This window comes from Moschus berezovskii, chromosome 6 (assembly GCF_049115385.1).
Source record: "Moschus berezovskii isolate FMDL1 chromosome 6, NW_MosBer_1.0, whole genome shotgun sequence".
NCBI lineage: Eukaryota > Metazoa > Chordata > Mammalia > Artiodactyla > Moschidae > Moschus > Moschus berezovskii.
In genome coordinates this window covers 117,869,014-117,890,765 of record NC_142465.1, presented here as the reverse complement: position 1 = coordinate 117,890,765, position 21,752 = coordinate 117,869,014, and the positions used below count along the sequence as shown (strand labels likewise).

The 21,752-nt window shown below is 60.4% G+C and overlaps 1 protein-coding gene across 10 annotated transcripts in view; it reads left to right on the top strand.

Moving 5' to 3' along the window:
- The window catches only part of SCUBE1 (signal peptide, CUB domain and EGF like domain containing 1), a 130,083-nt gene that overhangs the window by 46,027 nt on the left and 62,304 nt on the right, over positions 1-21,752 (top strand). For 8 of the 10 annotated variants that reach the window (XM_055394367.2, XM_055394365.2, XM_055394366.2 and 5 more), the window contains one exon: positions 2,237-2,371. In XM_055394367.2, the coding sequence (XP_055250342.2) occupies positions 2,237-2,371 (135 nt within the window). Of the gene's footprint in view, positions 1-1,692; positions 1,765-1,804; positions 2,038-2,236; positions 2,372-21,752 lie in introns of those variants that run through there. The other 2 variants (XM_055394373.2, XM_055394372.2) reach the window with 2 other exon arrangements.

Genomic DNA, 21,752 nt, shown 5'->3' with positions numbered 1-21,752 from the left:
CCGGTGGGCGGCCCCAGGGGGTTCACTGACGACGGGCTGAGCGCAGTGTCTCCACACCATGAATTCCTGTGTCTGTCGTTTGTTTTACCAGTTGAACCTTTTCGAGGGCTGGGGAAGCTGAGGTACAGAGCAAAGACTCTTCAAGAACCTCGAAGAATGTGACTTGAAGGAGGTCTGGCCTGAGTCCCAGGAGCAGCTCCCAGGATTCAAACGTCACTGTTCTGTGTGCGCTGGACTGCGGCGTGCGTCGGAGCCTCTGGGGGGTGTTAACTGGGACAGGTTCAGGGTAGACTCAGCCGGCCGGGACTCTGCTTAGTTATTCCTGCAGGCTGGCTTGGCTTTGTGTTGGTAGCTGGGGGGTTCATGGACACGTTCAGGGTGACACCCAGCCTGCGTTCCCTTCAAGAGCAGCTGGGGTTCCTCATCTCTTGAATCCGAACACACTTGCTGGTGTGACCAGCTTCACAGGGGGCCCCAAGGCGCACGCTCAGGAGCTGGGCAGCAGGTCTGAGTCCTGCCTTTGCTCCAGGCAGCTGTGTGACTTTGCCCAAACTACTCAGCTTTCTGTGCCTCAGTGTCCTCATCTGTGAAATGGGGTCAGTAACACAACCTATTGCTCACAGTTGCCGCAAGGATCAAGTGCATAACACTCAATGACCACTCGGGGAAGGTTAGCTTTGTCTTGTTATTAGGAGGAGGAACAGGGCTCAGAGCTGTTCACGGCCTAGTGCGGGCAGGGGCGGACTGCTGGGGGGTGGAGGGGAGGTGCCCCCGGCCAAGGTGACCCTGACACTGGGCCTTTAGGGAGCCATCAGTAAGACTTGTTGAGTGAAGAAAGGGCTTCAGAAAAATCCCTCTCCACACCTCCCAGCTTCCCCCGGGACCCCCTCTCAGCCTCCTCTCAGCAAGAGCTGCCTCTACCGTTTCAGCTGTAACTGTTGGTGGCCTTTAGAGTTCAGAGCCCTGCCTCCCTCCTGGCGACCACACGGCCGACATTTGAGCTCACGGGAGAGTAATGACCTGCCTCGCCGTCGGCCTCAAAGGCTGCCCTGTGGTCTCGTGGGTGGTGAAGTGGTCTGTTGTCCCCAAGCCTAAGTGGGACCCAGCTGACAGAGTGCCAGCCCTGAGCCCTCCCCAGTTCAGGGCAGGTCAATCTGCCTGATGCTTTACCTTTTCACATCCTTTTGGTTCCAGTTCTGAAAGATGGCTGTGTTAAAAGGAACTGTTTAAAAAGCTCAGTGCCAAAGTGAGTGTGTGTGTGTGTGTGTGTGCATGCACGCGCGCACAGGCCTGTGTATTAGGGGTTGTGGGCTTGGCTCGAAGCAGCCAGTAGCTCACGTTGCCTTTGTGGTTTCATATATTTGCCTATTAAAATGACAATACAGACATGGCACATTAAGGTTTAAGAAGCCCTTCTTTCATTAAACAAACTGACAGTGTAGGGGGTTATGACTTCGGTAATTGAAACATGCTGTTCTGTTCAAGACCAGAACTCCATAAAGACTCTTTTCAGCCAATAGCACCCTTTGTGCCAGCAGCCTCTGGTCAAAAATGAGTGTCGGCCCTGAGGTCTGTCTCTCCCAGAGAGTGGGAAAGACCGCTTGGCAGCCTTCCGCAGCAGTCTTGGCAGCCAGAGGTCAGGGCCTTTTAAAAACCTCCCCTTCTCTGGGCTTTTGAAATCAATTTGCGAGGCAGAAAGCAGGCTGCCCTGGTCTCCAGCCTCTCCCTCGCGGCAAGGTCTATGCTGCTGGTTGTAAATCTGAGGTGTGACTGAAGAAAGGGGACAGTGGGGTCTGGTTGGCCAGGCCCTTCACGTCAGGGGGAGACGGTGCGGGTTGCAGGGCTTCAGAGAGAGGGAGGGCCAGGTGCCGTTACTGAGAGCCAGGTTTGGAGGCGGTGGCCAGGTTTGAACCCTGCCTCTGTGGGACCTTGGACAAGTCACTCGGCCTCTCCCCCTCAGTTTCCTCCTCTGTAAAATAGGCCAGTACCTAGATCTGCTGTGCGGGGTTTCCGAGAGAATTACAGGAGTGGAAGCAGGTACGGTGCTTGGAGCCGTGCTGGGCACGCAGGGAAGCCCGGGTCACGGTAGCTGCCTGCCTGTGGGCTCACGCCCCGCAGAGCTGTTGCAGAGGACCGCCGTGGGGCCGTGGGGGGCGGGTGGCCTCCACGGCCTTGCCGCTGACCGTGCCTCACTTCCGCCCAGGGGTGACTTCTCTCTCCCCTTCTCTTGGCGCAGACGTAGACGAGTGTCAGGACAACAACGGTGGCTGCCAGCAGATCTGCGTCAACGCCATGGGCAGCTACGAGTGTCAGTGCCACAGTGGCTTTTTCCTCAGTGACAACCAGCACACCTGCATCCACCGCTCCAACGGTGAGTCCGGCCCGAGCTGACCACTCACGCCACTGCCCCTGCAGAATCGGGCGGCCCCTGGGGACCGCCTCTCCGCGTCTCGATGCTGGGGGCCTCGGGGGCAGGGCAGGGAGCTCTGGCGGTGGCCGGGAAGGCTGTTTCGTGCCTCTGGTATTGGGTCTGCAGGGTTTCCTTGCGGCTCGCTCCCTCCCTCCACTCCTGCGGCAGGGCTGCTGGTGTCCCTGGTGCTTTTGTGTGGCGGGAGCTTGGGGCCACAGAAGGGCAGATGCCACCAGAGAAGCCACTTTATCCCTTCTGGGCTGGGGGCTGGCGGTGGGCAGGGTGAGGGTAGCCGTTCTCTCTGGTTCCCTTCCCCCAGTGGGGGCTCGAGGTCTGACCAGGCCGAGTTGCTGGTTTCTTGATCTCTTGCGTGTTCACTGGGTCACCAGTCAACAAGGGGTCCTTGTGGCCAGGAGCCAGCTGCCCTCTGTAGACCAGGTGGGATGGGGTGGCAGCCTGGGGGGCGGTACAGAGGGACGGGGAAGACTCCAGTCAACTGGAGTGCCTGGGGAGCCTGGAGACAGCCCCAGCCAAGCCCAGAAGGTGCAGGTCGGTGGTGTCAGGGTGGTGGTGGCCATTTGGGGCCCAAAGCAGCAGGGCTGTAAAATGGGACAACTGGTCAGAAGCCAGGACCCAGATGCTCAGAGGAGAGGGGCTTCCAGGTGGAGGGAACAGCATCTTGGAAGCCGCGGAGGCACATCTTCCTTAAAATAGCGGCGAGATCCAGCCATCTCGAGGCGGGCCGTGCGCTGCTGCGGCCTGGCTGCTCTGAGCAGTCGAGGGAGTAGACAACAAAGGAGGAGCAGGCAGCAGCCCCGTGGCCCCAGCCTCAGCCCTTACCCCATCGCTGACCCGAGGCACGCAGGAGGTGCTGGAGAGAGATCCTGCAGCGGCCTCGCCTCCAGTCTGCAGCGCCAGCAGGAGGCCAGAGAGTGGTCCACGCTGAAAGGCAGGGAGTGAAAAGGGCAGGTGCTGCTCTCCGGGTTGGGCCAACCGGGGGTGAAGCCAGCTCTGCCGTTCCCTTGTCCTTCTCCAGGCAGCTCTGCTGCTCTGAACCTCAGCTTCCTCATCTGCAAAATGGGGCAGTACTGTTGACCCGGCAGGGTCTTTGGAGGGAGGCTGGCTCCAGATCCTGGGAGTAAAGTGCCGCTGTGCACTAAAGCTAACAGAGGCGGTGAGGTGAGACTCGGGGGCCCTGGCTGTGATTTTTTATTTGAAAACAGTTCCTGAGGTAGAAAAGAAAAAAACATTATTAAGAAATGCAAAACCCAGAGTAATTATGCAGAACTATGTTACTGGACTCCTTGGAATTCTCAGGGTTTTAGGCAGTTGCCTCAAAAACAAGATGACCGATAATCCTGCGCTGTGTCCCCAGAGGACAGAAGGGCCAAGCGGGTGCCGCTGTCCCGGGGCGCCTGCTTCAGGCGCATGGACCTGATGTCCACGTGGAAGACCTCCCAGCTGTGGGGCTGTGGGGTCAAGCTGCCCAAAGTGAGGACCCCAACCTCAAATAGAGTTTCATAAAAAGCAGATTTATGAGGAAGAGTGAGAGTCAGTGGCTGGGGGGTGAGGCCTGCTTTCATCAGGGAGCGGGGTTTACAGGGCGGCGGGCCCCTCCTCAGCCGGGCTGTGTGTGCTCTGCTCCTTGGAAGAGCAGCTTTCCCACGAGTGGGCCTTCAGGTGAGGCTGTGCCCTGGCCCGGAGGAGGGCGAGCAGGACGGGGAGACAGCGTGATGCCGAGCAGCAGCCTGGCCCTGCTCGGAACCGGTCCTGGCGCCGCCGGCGAGCACTGGCTGTGCTAGGGATGTCACCTGGCAAGCCCCGGTGCCAGCCAGGGCCGGGACTCAGCGTTGTGGTGGGCAGTGACAGGGCTGCGGTCACGAGCTCACTCTGCGCTGGGCCCTCATGGGAGCCTGGCATGGCGGGGAGCCTAAACCCAGTCAGCTGAGAGCACCTGCCCAAGATCTTACCACAGGGTCGTGGCAGTCAGGGCTGCAGCCCGTGTCACTCGCTGTGACGACATGAGGCTGGTAAGGAGAGAAATCGGGTGGAGAAACAGGCAGGCACTGAAGACCTCTTGGAGGAAGCCACCTGTGAGCTGGCTTCGGGCGAGGAGGGAGAGCGGCCGTAGGAGGAGCCGGGGTGGGCTAGGCGGGCACGCGTGGGGGCCCCGGGGCGGGCGGACCAGACTCTTGGGAAATATAGAGTGAAGGGTGGGATGGTGGGCACAGATTGCCCAGGAAGAGGGGAGCTTGGCAGGGGCCAGGCCTTGAGGCTGGTGAAGCCTGAGGCAGAGTTTGGGTTTCGTGCAGGGGCTGACCAGACAGGCTGCTCCCGCCCAAGCCTGCCGGTTGCCATGACGGGTGCCCGTCCTGACCGTGTGTTGACATCAGTGGTGACTGTCAGAGCTCAGAGTCAGAGCACGTCGTCCAGGGTGCTGAGACGCAGCTTGTTTTGTACCTCAATGGCCTCTGTTCCCCAAATCAAGAGTCCTCAAGTCACCTGACTCTCCCCAATGCCCTGAAGGAGCCTCCTCTGAGCTGGGTTTGATTAGAGGGGACTAGACGCATGAGCAGGGTCAGCCAGGGTCAGTCCAGGCTCCCGGCCAAGACTCAGGCTCAGCCCTTCCGAGCGGCCCCGCCTCCCAGGCGCCGGCATAAACCCTGACCCGAGGCGTGTGGGTCTGGCCGGGCTGGGCTTGGGGGGTCAGGGTCTCAGTCTTTCTCCATCTCCACGGGTCACGTGGCCTCTGCAGTCACTCCTGCCCCTCTGGGTTTTCTTGTCTGTAAATTGGGACCAGTAATCCCTCCCGGGCCAGTGAGAGCTCGGTTAGGGGAAAGGCTTTGAAGGGGTCAAGTGCAGTGCCTGCCCTAGGGGTGGCAACTCACAGAGGCAGCTTCTTCAAGACTTTAGAACTCATGCCTGATTTGGGGACACGGGCTGTGCTCTTGGTGGGCGGGAACCCAGAGCCGCTGAGGTCTGTGGCCCATCCGTCTGTTCAGCACTTGTGGGAGCTGGTTCAGGCACCAGCACAGCCCACGCTCACCTCCCACTCAGCCTCTAGCCCAGCACGCCATAGTCCATCTGTCCCCCCACAGCCAGGATGCACCGGGGAGAGGGGTCTGGGGGTCGCCCTGGCCCCTGAGTAGATGAGCCGTGCAACCAGCACGTCCACGCCCTCCCTCTCCCGTGCCTGCCCTTTCTTTAAAACCTTATGTCATATCTGTGCTCCAAGAAGGTGTTGACTCCTGGATGAGCTTTTCCCTTTCCTTCCAGTGAAGGATTCTTTCTTTCGGTCTGAGCAGAATTGATTTAGGGAGGAGAAGGAGCTCCGAAAGGCCCGACGGGCTGTGTGGTGGCAGCTCACTGTTTCCTCCACTCATGTGCCGGGCGTCTCTGGTCCCTGGGGTCCCAGCGTGAGGAAAAGCAGGCGTGGCCTCTGTGAAGGTTTCTGTCTAGAAAGGGGTTTCATTCCTAAATAAGGGTCCTCAGTTCAGTTCAGTCGCTCAGTCGTGTCCGACTCTTTGTGACCCTTTGGACTGCAGCACACCAGGCCTCCCTGTCCATCACCAACTCCCGGAGCTTACTCAAACTCATGTCCATTGAGTCGGTGATGCCATCCAACTACCTCATCCTCTGTCGTCCCCTTCTCCTCCCGCCTTCAATCTTTCCCTGCATCAGGGTCTTTTCCAATGAGTCATTTCTTCACATCAGGTGGCCAAAGCATTGGAGTTTCAGCTTCAGCATCAGTCCTTCCAATGAATATTTAGGACTAATTTTTGTTAGGATGGCCTGGTTGGGTCTCCTTGCAGTCCAAGGGTCCTAGGAGTTACCTTATAATAACGTGCTGAGAAAAAAACCCTCTGGAGGGAGGGACCTGGGGCTCCTAGGGGCTCTGCTGCTGCTGCTGCTGCTGCTAAGTCACTTCAGTCATGTCCGACTCTGTGTGACCCCATAGACGGAAGCCCACCAGGCTCCCCCGTCCCTGGGATTCTCCAGGCAAGAACACTGGAGTGGGTTGCCATTTCCTTTTCCAATGTGTGAAAGTGAAGAGTGAAAGTGAAGTCGCTCAGTCGTGTCCGACCCATAGCAACCCCACGGACTGCAGCCTACCAGGCTCCTCCATCCATGGGATTTTCTAGTGAAGAGTACTGGAGTGGTTTGCCATTGCCTTCTCTGCCTAGGGGCTCTAGTGTTGTCTGAAGAGCGGAGAATGTAATAGGAAGGGTCTCCTGTCCAGCCTGGTGCAGGACCACTCCCTCAGCGGCACTGATCCTGGGCCGCTGCTGTTGCCAGCAGAAGTGGGTTTGAGATACGAGCTGCATGTGTCCCCTTCCCCCGCACTGCAAGCTGTCTGGCACAGCCATGCTCTGAAGCCTCAGCAGAACGCCCACAGTGGTCTGATCTGTGCTGGTCATGAAAGGCGCCCGAGGGAGAGGAAGCCCCCTACAACATTGTCCCCACAGTCATAGAAGCAGGACAGGCTGGCAGGGGGCTTAAGGGGCTGTCCATGCCAACGCCCAGCCCGGAGGGCCCTTTGTCCCCACAGTCGTAGGAGCAGGACAGGCTGGCAGGGGGCTTAAGGTGCTGTCCATGCCAAAGCCCAGCCTGGAGAGCCCTGGGGCACAGAGGAGACCTGTCATCATGATCAGGAGCCCAGCCTCTGGGGCCCCACAGCCTCGGACTAGAATCCCAGCTCGCCCTGTCATCTGTGTGACCTTGAGCAAGTCACTTAACCTCCCTGTGCCGGGTCTGTGAAGCGGGGATGGTCATAGAACCTACTTCATAGGGTTAAAAAGATGTCATAAAAATTCCATTAGATGTGGGCTCTTCTTACTGTTACTTATCGCAGATGAGGAAACAGGCCCCGTGAGGGCAGGGCCTGCCCGTCTCTGGGCGGCTGTCCAGAGCCAGCAGCAGAGTCAGGGCCTGGGTGCACGGTGAGCAGTGCTCTGCTGGCGCGTGCTGGCTGCTGGCTGAAGCCTGAGCTTCCACTGAGTGTGGAGAGGCGGTCACGAGCCAGGCCTCATCATCAGGGAGCTCTCTGCACAGGCTCACCCGCCACGCGGCCCACCGAGGGCTGCAGAGGTCAGACCGGCCCCTGCCCCGTCCTCCCCAAGGAGGTGTGGGCACTGTGCCAGCCCGTGCTGGGCACAGGCGGTTGGGAACCAAGACACGAAGAGGACCTCAGGCCTCTGTCTGCTTCTGCTCCTCCCTCCCCCCGGCCCCTGGGCTCAGCATGCCCACCCACCCCGTCTACTGCCTGGTGCCCCCCTCAGCCCTGGCAAGAGTGCCCGCTCACTGCACAGCCTGTCCCAAGCTGGCCCTCTGTGCTCGGGGCTGGCTGTCTCCCACCCCCGCCACTGCTGGCTGCCAAGGGCAGTGTTCTCCCCACTGCCTGTGTCCCTGCAGCTTGGGGGTGCCCCGTGGGCAGGGACCGTGTTCCACACATCCCAGTGCCCTGCACTGATGGGGGGCCCATGGCAAAGGACCAAGGGAGGTTGGAGAGATGCTCTGTTTGCAGTGGCTCCCTGGGCCCGGGTGCTCCACATCCTCGGGTTGTGCCCGTAGGGTCCTGGTCAGCACTTGCTAGTGGACGCTGTGGCCCCTGGGTCAAGGGGTAGGCACCCAGAGGCTCTGCGAGGCCATCGCACTGCTGACCACATCCCGAAGTCCTAATGTGCTGCTTCCTTTCCCTTGTCTGATGCCCAGGAACTGGCCACAGGGCAGCTGGGAAGCCGTGTCCCTGCAAAGCCGAGGCCCATGCAGAGCAGATGCTAGGCTGGCATTCTCCCAGCAGGGACTTCGTGGGTTTACCTGAATGCATTTAATGTCCTCCTGAGCCTGTTCAAATGAGCGTATAAATGTGGGTAGGAAACTGCACTGCCCTCCTGCCACCAGCATTCCTGGTAGCACTCAGGGCCGTGTTTTCACAAAGCTCAAGAACTGAACACTCAGTTCAGTTCAGTCGTGTTGAACTCTACCCCATGGACTGCAGCACGCCAGGCCTCCCTGTCCATCACCAATTCCCAGAGTTCGTTCAAACGCATGTCCATCGAGTCGGTGATGCCATCCAACCATCTCATCCTCTGTCGTCCCCGTCTCCTCCCGCCTTCAGTCTTTCCCAGCATCAGAGTCTTTTGGCATCGAGGGTGACACTGGCTCCAGCCAAAACCAGAGGTGGGAGCCAGGAGAAAGGAAGTTTGGCTTCTACTGCATTCAGTAGAAATGGTGATGGTGAGAGCTGCGTTTCCTTGGGGGCTTCCTGTGCCCTCAAAGACAAAGGAACCGAGGCACAGAGCGGGTGGGAAACTTGCCCACAGGTGCAGCCAGCGGCACGGCAGGCCCCGCGCTCAGGTGGGCTGGCCTCTGAGCCTGGGCAGACCATGTGGAGGGTTCCCATGAGGCCCGCAGCCCTCTGTTCAGCTGGCCCAGGTGCGGAGGGGCCTGGAGAAGCAGAGATGCCCCCTCAGCTGACGCCACCTGCAGCTCCACAGGTGTGAGTGTCCCAGGTACCAAGGGTGCCTCTTTAAGCCCCAGGAGTTCAGAAAACCCTTGGCAGTGGAGGTGTCCGGAGATGGCCTGCCTGCTTCCCTCCACTCTTCAGAGGAGCAGCCTAAGGTGGCCCAGCCTCTCTTCCCAACAAGTCACGACTTTTGTTATGAACTCGGTGACCCAGACAGTCCCTTCCCTGAAGACCAGAATGTCTGACCCTGTGCTGAAGGGCTGGGCCTCCGGGCTGGAAGTAGCTCTTCTCATCCAGCTGCTGTTCGCTGTTCCACACCCCCGTCCGTAGCGGGGTCTTGCTGTGAATCCGGCAGCCAGGGGTCCGCACGCACTCGCAGAGACCTCAGGAGCCTGAGGGTCCCCCGGCTCCTCTGGAACGGCCTTGGGCTCCGTGACGGCTGTGTGCTCCCGGGATCCGCTTCCACCTGTGTCCGAGCCTGCGGGCGTGCTCTGGGTGATTGTACCGAGGACGGCTCTAGAGTTCACCTTTTGGTGTATTTGACCCTGCGTGAAGTATTTTTAGGATCTGTTTGTTGTATCTGTAAGTTTGTAACTAGAGATGAAACAATGGGTTTTTTTTAATCTTTTTTTTGAAATAATTATTGAGTCATAAGGAAATGCAGAGATAGTAAGGTGAGATCCCATATGCCCTTCACCCAAGTTCCCCCCGCGGTCACCTCTTACATCACTGGAGAGCCGTAGGGACGCCAGGAAGCCGGCGTTAGTAGGGTACATGCGTATGGTTTGGACCACTTCATGACGTGGAGTTGTGTACCCACCTCAGCTGCCAAGAATCAGCATTTCCGTGATAACTGAATAGCCCAGTACTCGTCCAGCCACGTTATGAGCACTTTACCTGTCTTCACCAGGGGCTACATAAATTACTGTTCAAACCAGGACACTTTCAAGAGTGAAAGGAGGCTTCATTAATGGTGACCGGGCAGCAGGTATAAACTGAGACTGTTCCAAGCAAAATAAGACATATGGTCACACTAATATTACCTCGTTTAACCCCTGGAACCCTACAGGGTAGGTACGATTACTCCCAGCAAACAACAGAGGCAGGTCTCATGGTCCTGGCAGAAACCCCAGACAGAGGTGCAGTCTTTCTGCTTTCTGGGTCTGAGTTCTGGGATGCCGTCTGGAGCAGGGAGGGCCCCTCAGGCACCGTCACTCCCCAGCGCCGTCTAACTGAGGATGTGACTCTGTGGCAGCGCCCGGTGGGCTGGTTGCCCGGGTTGTCCTGACCTCAGGTCACTCCTGTAAGCCTGCAGCCTCGCCAGAGAGTTGGGGGACTCAGATGTGAGCCCTACCCTGTGCCTAAGACTTTCCTTATGGGGTTGTTTTGAAACTCTGCATCTGCTGCTGCTCCCGCCACCCCCACACCCTTCCCATCTTTTCAGCCTGTGTTTGCCCAGCTGTCCTTCCCTCTCTGGGCCCTTCACTCAGGCCAGCCTGGCCTCTTGCCTCTGGCCAGGGGGTCCCTGCCGTCTAAGCTTCCAGCTTTGCTCTGGGGGCCAGAAGAGTCAGCGTGCCCGCAGCCTTTCTTGCCTATTGGAGAAGGTTTGTGTCCTGGAGGCTGAAACCAGACCCAGAGCTTCAGGAAGTGAGAGAGAGGGTCAGGAGGCCGTGTTTGGCAGGAGTTTGAACTTCGCTATGAAAGTGACAGGGGCCCTGTCGGCCCCAGGAGTCGGGGTATGATTCACATTGCCGAAAGATCACTGCCCACCGTGGGTGGGCAGGGAGATGAAGCCCTTTCCTGAGAGGCGGCACTGGCAGCCATCAGGGTCCGGAACTCATAAGGGGGCAGTGTGAGTGGACAGGAGGGCAGAGGGGAGGGTGACAGGGCAGAGGGGAGGGTGACAGGCAGGGCAGGCAGGCCCATCGGCAGAGAGGCCCGGTCCCCGCCTCACAGCGGTGCAGAGTGGCTCAGTGGAGGTTGGCTCTGGACCACGTGGGGCCTTGTTCTTTCTGGAACCAGGAGCTCCAGAGGGGAGCCTAGGGCCCAAAGCTGGACCAGCCAGTCTCTACTTTTCAAGAGGCTGCAACCCGGGTCCTGCTCAGCCTCCGGCTCACTGTCCTGACCTCAGGCGCCCCAGGCAGCTTGCACTCAGTGCTGGCCCCCATGCTCTCTGACCCCGCTCGGCCTGGGGCCTGAGGAGGTGGCCAGGGTGGCGGGTGTGAGGACAAGCTCAGGAGCCGGGCTGGGACGGGAGCAGGGCCTCCGGAGTGTCTGATCTCCCGGCAGACGTCAGGGGTGTGGGGACGGCGGCTGGCCGTCAGTATCGCCCTTCAGCCACCACGTGGCCAGGCCAGGGAAGGGGGCTGGACTCCCCCGCAGCCCTTAGAGGAAAGCTCTCCCCGCTCCCTCCGGCAGCACCCAGACCCCGGAGTGGCGCAGAGGCCCTGAACCCCCAGCCGCCCGGATCAGCCGCAGCCTGAAGCCTTGCCCTCGGGCCCTGAACTCACTGCCCAATGTCCACACGCCCCCAGGACCGGGTGGGGGCTCCTCTGCAGAGGCCCCCGGGCAGTTTTCAGGCCCCCGTGCCTGGGGGTTGGGTCAGGGCAGAGGGCTGGTGGCTCTCACCGGAGGCGGCTGCCCTTCCGTCCGTCGCAGCCCTTGTCCGGGGCCCTTCCCCACCCTCCTCAGCTGGTCCCTGACCCTCCTCCGGCCTTTGCCTCCTGTCCGGCTGCCCCTGGAGAGCAGGAGGCGTCGCCTGCCTCAGCAGCTGGAGTCCTCGCCGGCCCGTCCCCACCCACTGCTCCCACGGTGCTTTCCCACCCGGCTCTCCGTGAGGCTTGCAGCCGCCCCGGGAGGAACTTCGGGGGAGCACTGTCACCCCGGCACAGCGGGGAGCCCCAGCGGGCCCGCGCCCCCAGCCACGCTCAGAACGGGGCAAGGCAGGACTCCTGACGCCAGCGACAGCGTTCCTTCTCCGGCTCCGCCCCTTTGTCATTGTCGTTTTGTCGCTGAGTCCTGTCTGACGCTTGGCAGCCCCGCGGACTGCAACCCACCAGGCTCCTGAGTCCATGGGATTCTCCAGGCAAGAGTACTGGAGTGGGGTGCCATTTCCATCTTTGGGAGATCTTCCCAACCCAGGGATCGAACCCATGTCTCCTGCATTGGCAGGCGGGTTCTCCAGACTCAAATGCCTGTGGACAGAGGCTTACTGTCCCTCCCAAGCCACCCCCACCAGACGTTAGCTCAGGGTCCCATCAGTGTGCCTGGCTAGTTGGTGCCCACCACTTCCTTGGACGTGATTCCAGCATCTTGCGGTCTGGGCCAGGCCTTGACCTGGGGCCCCAGTGTGGCCCCTGGAGGGTCGGGGACATCCCTGGCCCTGTTCCAGGGCTCTCTGTCATCAGCCGTGGGTGCTAGGTTCCCGTGAGTGTGTGTGACTGGGAACTTTCTCTTTTAAATGAGGGCAACTGTGGCCTCTCTGGAGAATCCTCACCTTTAGCCTCAGGGCTGCACCCCTGGCTGCTCCTGGGGGACTTCTCCTCACTTCCCCCCCGCCACTGCACCCCATCACCCCACCCGCAGACCAGGTGGGTGGGAGACCAGGCAGCTCTCGCATTTAGCCGAAAGATTTACGGTGCTGCCGGAGAAGGCCTGTCCTGGCCCCTTTGCAGTCCAGAACGGCCCTTGAGGCGGGGACAATAAATCCAGCCCATTATTTTTTATGAGCCTCCCACCCCATAAACAACTCCTTTGGCTGGTGAGCCCAGCTTCACGCCCTTCTCCTGGCCTGGCCTCCCGCCAGCCCCGGCCAGGCCGCCCTGCAGGGACCCCAGTGCCTTGTGGCATCGGCCTCCTCGCGTGGACAGTGCACGAGTAGCTGGCTCTGGCCTCGGCTCCTTTCTCTGCTCCAAGTCCCGTGGCCTCACTTTTCTTGTCTATAAAATGGGACGAATGTTATTGTTCATTATAGAAATTTTTACGAGGACCAAAATGAGATGCTATGAGTGCACTCTGTTCCCTAGTGGACTGCCTGGACCTGAAGTGGGTCACACTGTCAGCTGTCACTGGGCATCACTGTGTGCTGAGCACTGTGCCCAGACGCTGGCACGGGTCAGCAGACCCCAGAACAGTCTGGTGCCACGCGGCCGTGTTCTCCCATCCTGCAGAGAGGAAATGGAGATTGAGAAGCAATTCGTCCCCTAGTGAGTGATTAGCACAGTCAGGATCCAAACCCACGTCTTTCCGACTCCTAAGAGCAACCATGCTGAATGAGCAAATGGACAGAGGGCTGGGATCAGGGGTGGCCCGCTGCCTGGAGCCCCTTGCGGCCCCAGGGCCCCCTTCTCCACCCTCTGCCTGCAGGCAGGCTCCACTCTGCCGCGAGTTTGTGCAGTGGCTGGTTCCTGGGTCCCCCGAGCCCTCTGCCTTCTGCCAGCAATGGGACCCCCGGCCACGTCCCTGCCCACTCGGCCCCGGCCCGTGGCTCCTTTCCCTGCGGTGTGTGCCACGAGGCTGCTCTCCCGCACCTTCCCCACCTCCACAGCGCGGCCCCTCCCCAGCCCCCCACCCCCTTTCTGTTCTTCCCATGGCCAGGGAGCCCTTTTGCAGTTGGGGGTCTTGTGTGCGCTCTCTGCTCTGCTTCAGGGGCCAGGCCCCAGTCCCCTCCCTTCCTGGAGAGCTCGTCATCCTCCAAAACCCATCTTGCTTCATGTCCTCTCGCGAAGCTGTCTTCGACTCCGGAACAAGCACGTCAGCCTCCCGGCATACACACACAGCCCCGAGGCGCTCCGTCCTCTCCTGGGGGCGGCGCGTGAGCTCCTGAGAAGGGCAGCGGTGTGTTTCTCACGTCTGACGCAGGGCGGGAGCAGGGCAAGTGACAAAGAGGGTCGGATTAAAGTTCTTTCACGTCCCTGGTACCAAGCAGCACCAAGGCCGGGCTTGCTCCCAAGGCTGCGTTCAGCCCCCAGGTCGGCCTGTGGGTGGCCGAGGCACCTGCAGCAGGGGAGCCCTAGATGACAAGTTCAGAGATGCTCCGCCACGCACAGCTCCACACCCCTGCGCGAGCCGATTCCTCTCCTGGAACCCCGTTCCTCCCACTCCCGCAACCCTACCCCGTGTTCCCCTGGCCCGCACGGCGGCTGACCCAGCGTGGGTTCCCCAAGCTGGTGGTTCACGCCTGCGATACGAGCCCTGGGAAAGGGGGAGGTGCTCCACAGTCATTGTGTTCCGTGTGCCAGGTGTTTGGCACACTTTGATCCTCAGAGGACCCTGGGAGGTGACAGCTGCCCCCTCGTGCAGAGGAGAGAGCAGAGGTGCAAGCAGGGACAGCGGACACAGCCGGTTTGGGATGGAGCCCACCCGGAGCCCAGGTGTTGGTGGCTCTGAGCCTGGCTGTTTCCCATGGCACGTGGTGGGCAGTGGAGGTGAGGCCGTGTCGGGGGCTGCTCGTGTTCTTAGGGAATCTCCTGCTGGCATGCCCCCCAGCAGCTTCTCCTCCCGGGCCCCCCGAAACTGCATGGGGAGCACTCACTTAGCCACCACATTGACCCTTCCACACCTGGGCTCCCTCCGCCTGGTCACCTGTCAAGAGGCAGAAACAGACTTGTGCCCTGGTCACAGACAGTCTGTGGCTACCTTTAGGGCTGCTGCTGCTAAGTCGCTTCAGTCGTGTCCGACTCTGTGCGACCCCATAGACGGCAGCCCACCAGGCTCTGCCGTCCCTGGGATTCTCCAGGCAAGAACACTGGAGTGGGTTGCCATTTCCTTCTCCAATGCATGAAAGTGAAGTCGCTCAATCGTGTCCAACTCTTAGCGACCCCATGGACTGCAGCCTACCAGGCTCCTCCATGGGATTTTCCAGGCAAGAGTACTGGAGTGGGGTGCCATTGCCTTCTCCGACCTTTAGGGCAGGGGTCCCCAACCCCTGGACCTCGGACTGGTCCTGGTCCTGGCCTGTTAGGAACCGGGCTGCCGAGCAGAAACTGAGCGGCGGGCGCACGAGCAAAGCTTCAAGGGCCAGTCCGTATGTCTGCCATCGCTCACATTACCACCTGACCCCTTCCCCCCACTGCTCCACGGAACAATTGCCTCCCATGAAACCAGTCCCCGGTGCCAAAATGGAAGGGGACCGCGGCGTTAGGGGCCCTGTGGAGGAAGGGCGAGGGCAGCCAGGTGACATATGGGACAGCCTGTGTTTGAACTTGGGATTTCACATCAGTAGTGAATGCTCTTTTTTGGCACAAACGTGACCCACGCGACACCTGGCATGCTTACACTCGGGAAATCTTCGTTGTTCATCTGAGCTCCAAACTTAAGCAAGCAACCTGTTTTCATTTGCTGTGTCTGGCAGCCCTGGGGAAGGAAGGGGGCATCTCTCGCTTCTGAACCTGAGCAGAGTGGTAAGTCAGGAGGCAAGAACATCTCAGGCCTTGCTCCCAGCCACCTGGGCCTCGGAGAGGCGTGGATGTGCTCGTGGTGACGCCTAGTGGTCAGCCTGGGGAACTCCAGAGGCCAGGAAGGGGAAGAACCCTTAGCGCGGGAGGGGATGGAGGGAGCAGCTCGGAAAGAACGGGCACTGCAGAGCGGATAAAGGGGGCCTGGGGTGCTTTCACTGAGCACCAGCTTTGTCTTAAAGGGGCTCAGAGACCCTGAGCTGGAGTCCTCCCCACTTTATAGTGAATAGTGAAGTCACTCAGTCGTGTCCGACTCTTTGTGACCCCACAGACTGTAGCCTACCAGGCTTCTCTGTCCATGGGATTTTCTAGGCAAGAGTACTGGAGTGGGTTGCCATTTCCTCCCCACTTTAGTACCCTTTAATGACCTCCCTCCTTCCCTTCCCAGAGGAGGAAACCAAGCAAGTTCCAGGCTACACACATTACAAAGGGCCACAGGAAGTAGAGCTGGTGAAAACCAGGCCCGCCCCACCTTAGTGATGCCAGCCTCCCTGTGGCAGCTGCAGCGCTGCCCACATTTGTCCACATGTGTCTGCACTCACGGCCATCAGGTTCCTTCCCATCTCACAGAGGCGGCCTTCCAGGGGCCCCCAGTGCCAGGACCGGCCCAGAAACCAGAGGTGAGGGGCTGAAGGGGGCTGGGGTCCACCCCTGCTTTCCAGGAAAGCCAGCTCTGCCCCTCTGCTCTCATCTGGCGGACCAGGAGCCAGCCAGGGTCTCCGCTCTCCATCTGTCCGTCTGTCTGTCTGTCCATCCATGTACACACTTGGTGAGCAGCCGTGGCAGAGGACTTGGTTTTAGCTGAAAAAGCCCCTGCGACATGCAGGCACCCTGGCTGGCTCTGCTGGCGGCCTCAGCACAGGGCCTGGACACGGTGGTGCCAGCAAGGTATCGAATACGGGGGTGAAGGAATGGGTGGGCCCAAAGGCTGGTCAGCTCCCAAACCGGAAGTGCCTCGTGAGCCAGTTTCTGATGTGACAGAAAGAACTCTGAATTTGAGGGGCAAGGCATCAGGAGCCCAGGAGTTGGGAGCTAGAAGGTTGGGTGTGGACGCCATGCTGACTGCTGCGTGGCCCAGGGCGAGTCCTGGCCGGTGGGCTTCAGCCTCCTCAGTGAAAAAGGAAAGGCTTCCTCTAGATGCTCTTTAAGTTCCTTTCCAATTCTTGCTCTTCGGAAAACTGGTCCACTCAGGCTGTTTTCTCGTGTGTAAAGCCAGGTTCCAGCTTGGTTTCAGAGCTGACCAGTTTACTCGGGGGCCCGCCTGGCTGCGGGTGGGGGCGCATACCTACGGCAGGCTGGACTGTGGTCCAGCCCCGGGAGGGGAGCGCGGGATGAACGCACAGACGAGAAGTGGGCCCGTCCTGCGGAAGGGGCTGCTGGCCAGAAGGCCTCCCTCGATGTTCGTGGAAGGAGAGCACACAGGCAGGTGAGCAGGTGAACGTGGAGGGTATGGGGGTCACATCCCACAAGGGCTGGGCGGCAAGTGCTGAGAGAAGGCGGGGTGTGGGCTCAGAAGGGCCAGTCCCCCCTTGCCCAGCCCCAGGGCCCTGGCCTTCTGCCTGAAGGCTGCAGTGCAAGTGATGTGAGGGCCGTAGGGTCTGTGTGCTTGGGACTGGGTGGTGGACCCAGTGAGGGGAGGGTCAGGCCGACAGAAGCTGTGAGACGCTGGTCAGCAGGGGGAGCAGAGCCCAGTCCCCCTGAGGGCCACCGAGGCAGCTGAGCAGGCACAGGGCTGGGGGGCTGTGAAGTGAGCATCTGGCCAAGAGGCTGGGACCCCTGTGGGCCTGCCACTGGGACAGCCACAGTGGGGGCGGGTCCCCGTCCCCCCACACAAGGGGTCCCCATTCCCCCACACAAGGCCCTCCGAGCGTCAGCGTCATCACCTCTGGGGGGCCTGCTGATGGCACCTGCCACGCAGAGTCGTGGAGATGGGGGCACCAGCAGAGAGCTTGGCATGCGGCCTAACCCTGAGCCCCTCTGGGTACATGAAGCCCACAGTCTGAACCCTATGTCCCAGGTAAGGGCCACCCCCAGGGATGCAGCCTGGAGTGGCCTGGGCTCCTAGTCTGCTGGGGGGCCTAGTGTAGGGCCTCTGGTTGCCAGCACTCCAGCCAGGCCCTGGAATTGCCCAGGAGGGTGTAATTCGGGGTGGGGGGACACAGGATGGGAGAGAGAGCCCTGCATTCTGCTAAGCCCAGGCCTTGTAATGAGAGGCTTTGGAAGCACCATCCAGGCGCAGATGCTGTTGGAGGGTAATTAGGGGGTTGAGGTAGAGCCGGGCAAGCGGCCCAGGCCGGGGGCCAGCAGCACTCTGCAGACAGCAGCCAGGCCTGGGCCTGTGGACAGGCGCATTCTGTTGTCTTAGTACTGGTGAGGGTTCTGGCATGGAAAAAGCCCAGAGCGGCTGAACCCAGGCCCCTCGGCAGTGCAGCTGGGTTCAGCACCATTTCGCAGACCTGAAACGGGTACGGTGTAGGGCCCCAGAGGTCAAAGAGGTGACTCGGACGTGGACCCTGCCCCCTCAAGGAGCCCCCAGGCTGGTGGGGGAGACCCAGCCAACCCAGAAGTTACAGTGAGTGTGGTGGGTGCTATGAGAGCGGGAGTCCAGAGGGCTGTGGAGGCCCAGGCCAGGCCGCTCATCCAGCCTAGGGACTTGAGGGGAGGGTGGAAACAATGAGGGCTTCCTGGAAGAGGTGACGCCCAAGCGGAATCTCAAATTGCTGGCTGACAGCTGAGCATCCCTGTTCTCTGGAGCCGTGGCAGGCCGAGGTGAGGAGGACCTGGAGTGCCGTTCGAGAACTCTCAGCCTAACCCTGGGGTGTGGCTGCGGCAGGGCGGTGAAGGGACTTTGGCAATAGGAAGATGCCGTCAGCTTTATGCTCTAGAAAGTTCCCTCTGCTGCTGCCAGAGAAGGGCCAGTCTTCAAGTCACATAGAACAGACTTCAAGTTACAGCTCTCCCACATCCTACCCAAGTGACCAGGGGCAAGGTGCTCAGCCTCTTGGAATGACTCTAAGATGATGACAGAGCTGCTCGCCTCGCAGGGTGACGTGATAAGGGCCTGTGTTCTCATAGCTGCCTCTGCCCCCGACCTGGTGCCGGGCCCTGCGGACCAGGAGGGAACGGAGTGTGCTCCCGCCCGCAGCCAGCTTAGGCCGGGGGTCTGAGGACTGTGGAGATGGCACTCCCTGTCTTGGGGGAGATGTGGGGTGAGAAGGCAAACCTTGGAGGAGGTTTGGAGTGAGAAGCTGGCATTTGAGATGGGCTTGGAGAGACAATGTTGAGGAGCAGATGTAGCCAGGGAGGGCAGGGTGGGGTCGTTCCCTGCTCCAGATCATGCTGGGGCCAAGGTGAAAGAGGGGTTTCCCTGCCCTGCCCTGGCAGTAAGTGCCCCACTGCCTGCTGGCAGTCCCCGGGAGCACAGGTTCTCAAGCGGGAATGCCTGTCCTGTCTGTATCCCTGTGGCAAGTGCCCACGACTGTCTCCGTGCCACTCTCCTCACTTGCAAAGTGGGATTAAATAGAATCTACTTTGAAGCGGGGTCCTGAGAAGCTCCAATGCTTTGGCCACCTGATGCAAAGAGCCAACACATAGGAAAAGACCCCGAAGCTGGGAAAGATTGAGGGCAGGAGGAGAAGGGGACGACAGAGGATGAGATGGTTGGTTGGCATCACCGACTCCATGGACATGAATCTGAGCAAACACTACTGGAGGACAGGGAAGCCCGGAATGTGCAGTCCACGGGGCTGCAAAGAGTCCGACAGGACTGAGCAGCAACGACAACTTGAGACTTAAGGTGATCGTGCCCGTGAAGTGCTTAGTGCACAAGACGAGCAGTGGTGGTGGCTCTGGTCGTCACTCACCTGCAGCGAGTTTCTGGTGGGCCTCTTTTGCAGCCCAGAGCTGCCACCGTTCTGTCTCACTTGTGGGCTGCCCCTGGAGCCAGCCACCCCGTTCTGAATCTCTCGGACCTTCAGTGTTCTCATCCATTAAGTGGCGCCAGTACGTGGACAGGAGCGTGCTGCTGGGGTGGTGGGGGAAGAAATGGCGAGATGACACGTGTGAAGTGTGCAGGCCGGCCTGGCACGCAGGCGGCTCCAGGCGGAGGGGGGCTGCTCTTGTCCCCATCGTCGCTCCCACAGTCCCATCCTTGTTGCTGCTGCCCGGCACCATCCCCCGCCACGGCAGAACCCTCCTGACATTCCCTTCAGCCCCTGGTCAAAGCATGTTTGTTTGGAGCCCATGTTTGTTTTTCCCTGCCTGGCTTGGCCAGCCTGCTGGGTCTGCGTCGGGGAAGGCGGCAGCTTCTTTCTGGGCTCTGTAATTTCCTACTGATGAGGTGGAAGGGGAGGCGAGCCCCTTCCTCCCGAGCTGGGGGAGGCAGGGCAAGGTCATTGTTCTCTCCTCCCCGCTCTACGTTCCCAGCTTGCCTTCCCTTCCTGCGTATGGAATGGACAGGGATGCGGAAAACAGTGTTATTGATGAAGTCACCATAGCAACGACCCCTGAGTGACACACATTCCAGCTCTGTTATCCTGGGCCGGGGGGCTATGAGAAAGGCTGGCTCCTCAGGACAGACAGATTGCCCCCTGCGCCCTGCCCGCGTTAGATGCATCCGTGAACTTTGCTTTACAGAAGACACAGTGTGTGCACACTGGTTTGGGGCAGGCAGATTCTCCCACTGCTTGCCTCTGTAAATGCTCCTATAGAGCTTCCAAAACTGACAGGAGCCTTTGGGAAAATAGGCCCCGGTTGGAAAGGGCCGTGGGGTCTGTCCCAGGGCCTCAAGAGAACCAGAACCTGGGGAGGGGCCATCAGAAGGACGCTCAGGGCCCTTGGGCGAAGGAGGTGTGGCCCCGAGTTCTCATGCATGGCATGGCTCTGGCACGTTTTCCCCCTCACCTGATCCAGCCTCATGGGCTTGTGTGTGCGATGGGCATACCCCATCTCAGGCTTACAGGGAGGGTTAAATGAAAGGAGCATCGAAGCCTGAGCCCCCACACCCTGACTTTCGGATACTGAGAGGAGAGGGCTCTGAAATGTGTCCCAATCCAACCTTCGTCCCCGTCCCCACAGCAGCCACCATCCCTTCAGGCTCCTTCGTTGCGTTCAGGGTGATTACCCCACCAACCTGCCTCCAGCTGCACCCCAGCCCCACAGACGGTGTCCACACAGCCTCCAGAGACCTTTCTAGCACAGAGCGCATCCCCGCCCAAAGCAGAGGCCCTCAAGTCCTCACCTGCCCCCAGCCAGCCTCACTGGCCCCGAGAGGGGGCCTGCATGCTGAGCGAGCACTGGGAGGCAAGTCCCCCAAGTGGCCACTGGTCACAGGTGAAAGCCAAGGCCCAGGACGGTGAAGCAATGGCCCAAGGTCCTTCGGCAAAGGCCAGAGTCTGAACACAGACCTCGGCGAGCTGGCCGTGAGCTGCTGCATCCTCACAGCTCCCACCCCATCCCCGACACCGAGGAGACACGCAGTCCGCGCTTGCAGGACGTAATCGGATTTGGAGGGTTGGATCAAATTAGATTCGACCTGGTGAGCAGCCTGGCCTGACTGGCACCAGGCCCCCGAGGGCCGGGGTTTCTGGGAACAGCGCTGAAACCCTATCTCACTTGCCCGCGAGGAGGGGAGACGCAGGGGGCTCTCCGCCGGACTCCGCACTGTGTGGTATCAAGATGGGGAGCGGGGCCGAGACCGTGGGCGCCACTGGTCCCGGCCAGCTCTCCTGTCCAGCCCCGGAGCAGGCACGGTGCAAAGCAGGGGGCCGCAGCAGGACAGAGTCAGCCAGGTCCATCTGTCCTGCAGGCTCGCAGAAGCCTGCTCTGTGCCCGGTTTGGGCTCAGCCCTTTGCTCTGAAGGAGCCTGCGGGCTGGCACCCATGGAGACAGCTTGCCAACCGGAGCTGGCAGGGATGGGCCTGGCTGCCTCAGGGGATGGGGCCACAGCTGGGTGAGGGGCCCGAGGCCCCATCCAGTGTGGCGCCCAGGACCCCTCTCCCAGAGCAGAAGCTCTTGGGGATGTGCCCCTTGCGTGCCCTGGGGGTTCACCTTGCACATTCAGATTTCCACTGGGCCCCGTGGCCCTCAGCAGAGCCGTCCGCTACCCCTGAGGCTCTGAGGCACAGAGGAAGCCATGCCAGGCTCCAAGTGGTGGAGCCCACGCCCTGTTCCCTGCCCCGCCCTGCGCCGCCCGAGTCCCTCAGCCCCCCGACTTCATCTGTAAGGTTAGGGACTGAAGTGGACCACCCTGGGGTCTGAGCCTATAATCCAGAGCTTCCCAGGGCGTCGTGTTAAGTGAGGGGCAGAGACCCTTATCCCATAAGAGCCTGCAGGACTTCTCAGAGCCTTTAACCTGTGTCGTGAGGTCCCTGCCTCGGGCACCTGGGGTGCTGTGTCTCACAGGACTCAGAACAGCGCGTGC